The 2376-nt window shown below is 54.5% G+C and overlaps 1 protein-coding gene across 2 annotated transcripts in view; it reads left to right on the top strand.

Moving 5' to 3' along the window:
* Fam241b (family with sequence similarity 241 member B) overlaps positions 1–1217 on the top strand; it is a 3354-nt gene extending 2137 nt beyond the window's left edge. For both annotated transcript variants that reach the window (XM_028776877.1, XM_028776876.1), the window contains exon 3: positions 314–1217. In XM_028776877.1, the coding sequence (XP_028632710.1) occupies positions 314–583 (270 nt within the window). In that variant the 3' untranslated portion in view covers positions 584–1217. The remainder of the gene's footprint in view (positions 1–313) is intronic.
* Positions 1218–2376: the final 1159 nt, after the last annotated feature.

The raw sequence follows: 2376 nt of genomic DNA, 5'->3' as shown, positions 1-2376 counted from the left end.
CCTCTCCCTTTCCCCTCCCCTTCCCCCCCTTTCCCCTCTCCTTTCTCTCCTCTTCCCCCTCCCCCTTCCTTTCCCCTTCCCCTCCCCCTCCTCCCTTCCCCTTCCTGCCTCTCTCTTCTCCTCTCCATCCTGACCACCTTTTTCCAGGCATGGTTAGGGGAACACAGGCTCTGAGATTTTGTGCTTTGGTTGGTCCCAGGAAAGAAGCATGGCAGTAGGATGGCCATGGGGGAGGGAGGGGCCCAGTCTGGAATCTCGTCTCAATTCTAAGGCAGCTTCCCCTGGATTCATTTGTTTTGTCTTAACCTTCCAGGGCTTTTTCAACAGAGGCCACGGGGTACCTCCAGGGGGCCCTGGACCCCGCCAGCAGCAGGCAGGTGCACGACTGGGTGCTGCCCAGTCTCCTTTCAATGACCTGAACCGGCAGCTGGTGAACATGGGCTTCCCACAGTGGCATCTCGGGAACCACGTGGTGGAACCTGTGACCTCCATCCTCCTCCTTTTCCTGCTCATGATGCTTGGGGTTCGCGGCCTCCTGCTAGTGGGCCTGGTCTACCTGGTGTCTCACCTGAGCCAGCGGTGACCTCCAGGGAACTCATCAGGGTGGGAGCATTCAGTAGGATCGACTGGGCTTCGGGTGTGAGAGATCACGCACAGGGGGAGGGAGCTTGGGTGTGCTCAGAAGGTGTGTTGAGTGTGAGACCGTGAGCATAGATTTTACCCGCTGCAGGAGGCAGAGGGACTCTCTGGGCCAGCATTGCTGAAAAATAGAGTCCTGTGGTTTTCTGGAATGTTTTTAGGGGGCATAGGGCCTCCACTCAAAAGCACAAGCCAGATTAAGAAAGGCTTAGTATGGAGTATGTGCTGTCCCAGAACACATGTCCTCCACCAGGTGCAAACCTGGAGCTTCGCGCAGCTGGGAACTGTCCAGAGTTTTATAGCATTCCTTTATTTTAACGGTGTCTTTTCTATTGGCTGCTCTTATTTGTGAGGAAGGACATTGACATTCTGTTCATTCTGATCTTTCCTTTCAGTTTTCTAAGACAAGAGTCTCACTGTGTAGCCCTGGCTGGCCTGGAACTCATCATGTAGACCAGGCTGGCCTTGAGCTCACAGAGATCCTCCTGCCTCTTCTTCCCGAGGGCTGGGACCAAAGGTGTGTGATACCATGCCTGGGTATTGTGATATTTTCAATAAATAAACCCTTTTAAGAAGCCCGTGAGTGACTCATAGCTGCACGGTCTGGAAGACAGACAGACAGACAGACAGACAGACAGACAGACAGAAGAAGCTGGTGGGGATGCTTGGTTTTGGAGAGGAAGCGGTAGGACCTTTGACCTTGGTGAGTTCTGGGATTTTTTCTCAGTAGGATGGGGGCTGGGAGATGAGGTGCAGGCCTGGACCCCTTGCCTAGTGCTGTGGGAAGCTCTAGGCACCCCAACACTCCGAGCTCCAAGGTCAGCTTTTGAGGAAGGGGTCCTTTGTCCAGAGTGGTTGGGGAGTTGTTAGGAGTGAAAGAATACAGTGAATGTCTGGGGTCTTTCCTGCTCAGGGGCTCAACCCAGGGCCTGCTCAGGTTCCTCCAGCGGTCAGTCGCTCTCAGAAGCCCTGGCCATAGTGAACTGTCTTTTGCAGGTCTTAGGACCAGAGATCCCTGATTTCCTGACAGGAAGCATGAGTTTGGCTCTTGAACTCTTTCTGTTTGGTTTGTTTTTAGTGGGGGAGGGCTGTTTGAGCCAGGGTTTCTCTGTGTACCCCTGGTTGTCCTGGGACTCACTCTGTAGACCAGGCTGGCCTGGAGATCTGCCTGCCTCTGTTTCCCTAGTGCTTGGATTTAAAGGCGTGCGCCACTGCTGCCCAGCAGTGAACTCTTGAGTCTCCATAGAGACTGTCGGAGAGAGGCCATAGGCTCAGGTCTGGTGGGTTCAGGGTGACGGTTCCTAGAGAATGAAGCCTGAAGATCTGGCCTGCCTTGGTACCAGCAGCCTGCCCGTCTCAGGTCCCCGAGGGAGGCTGTGTGTGGCCAAGTGTGGTTGATGACTGTGCAGAGATGGTTTTGTCTTCTCCTGGCCTTGCTCTTCTGTTTAGAACAACCTCCCTCAGCTGTGTGTGCACGGCTTCCTGGGGCTGGGAGCCTCTGTCAGAGCAGACCTCCTTACCAAAGGTTTCCCAAATCTTCATTTCTGGGCATGATGGGAGGGGACACAAGGGAGTTTTTGGTGGAAGAGGAGTGGAGCTGTCAGCTGCTTGAGATCTCAGCTGTTCACAGTGACATCTCGCACCCTGGCAGGTCAGCCTGTTCACCTCCTCAGCCACAACAGAAGCCCTGCCCCCATCCTGCTCCCCTAAACCATCTTGTTTCTCTGGGGCTTCAGG

This window comes from Grammomys surdaster, unplaced genomic scaffold, assembly GCF_004785775.1.
Source record: "Grammomys surdaster isolate TR1022 unplaced genomic scaffold, NIH_TR_1.0 273, whole genome shotgun sequence".
NCBI classification, from domain to species: domain Eukaryota; kingdom Metazoa; phylum Chordata; class Mammalia; order Rodentia; family Muridae; genus Grammomys; species Grammomys surdaster.
Note: the sequence above shows the minus strand (reverse complement) of the source record. Positions and strands in the feature narration are given on the sequence as shown.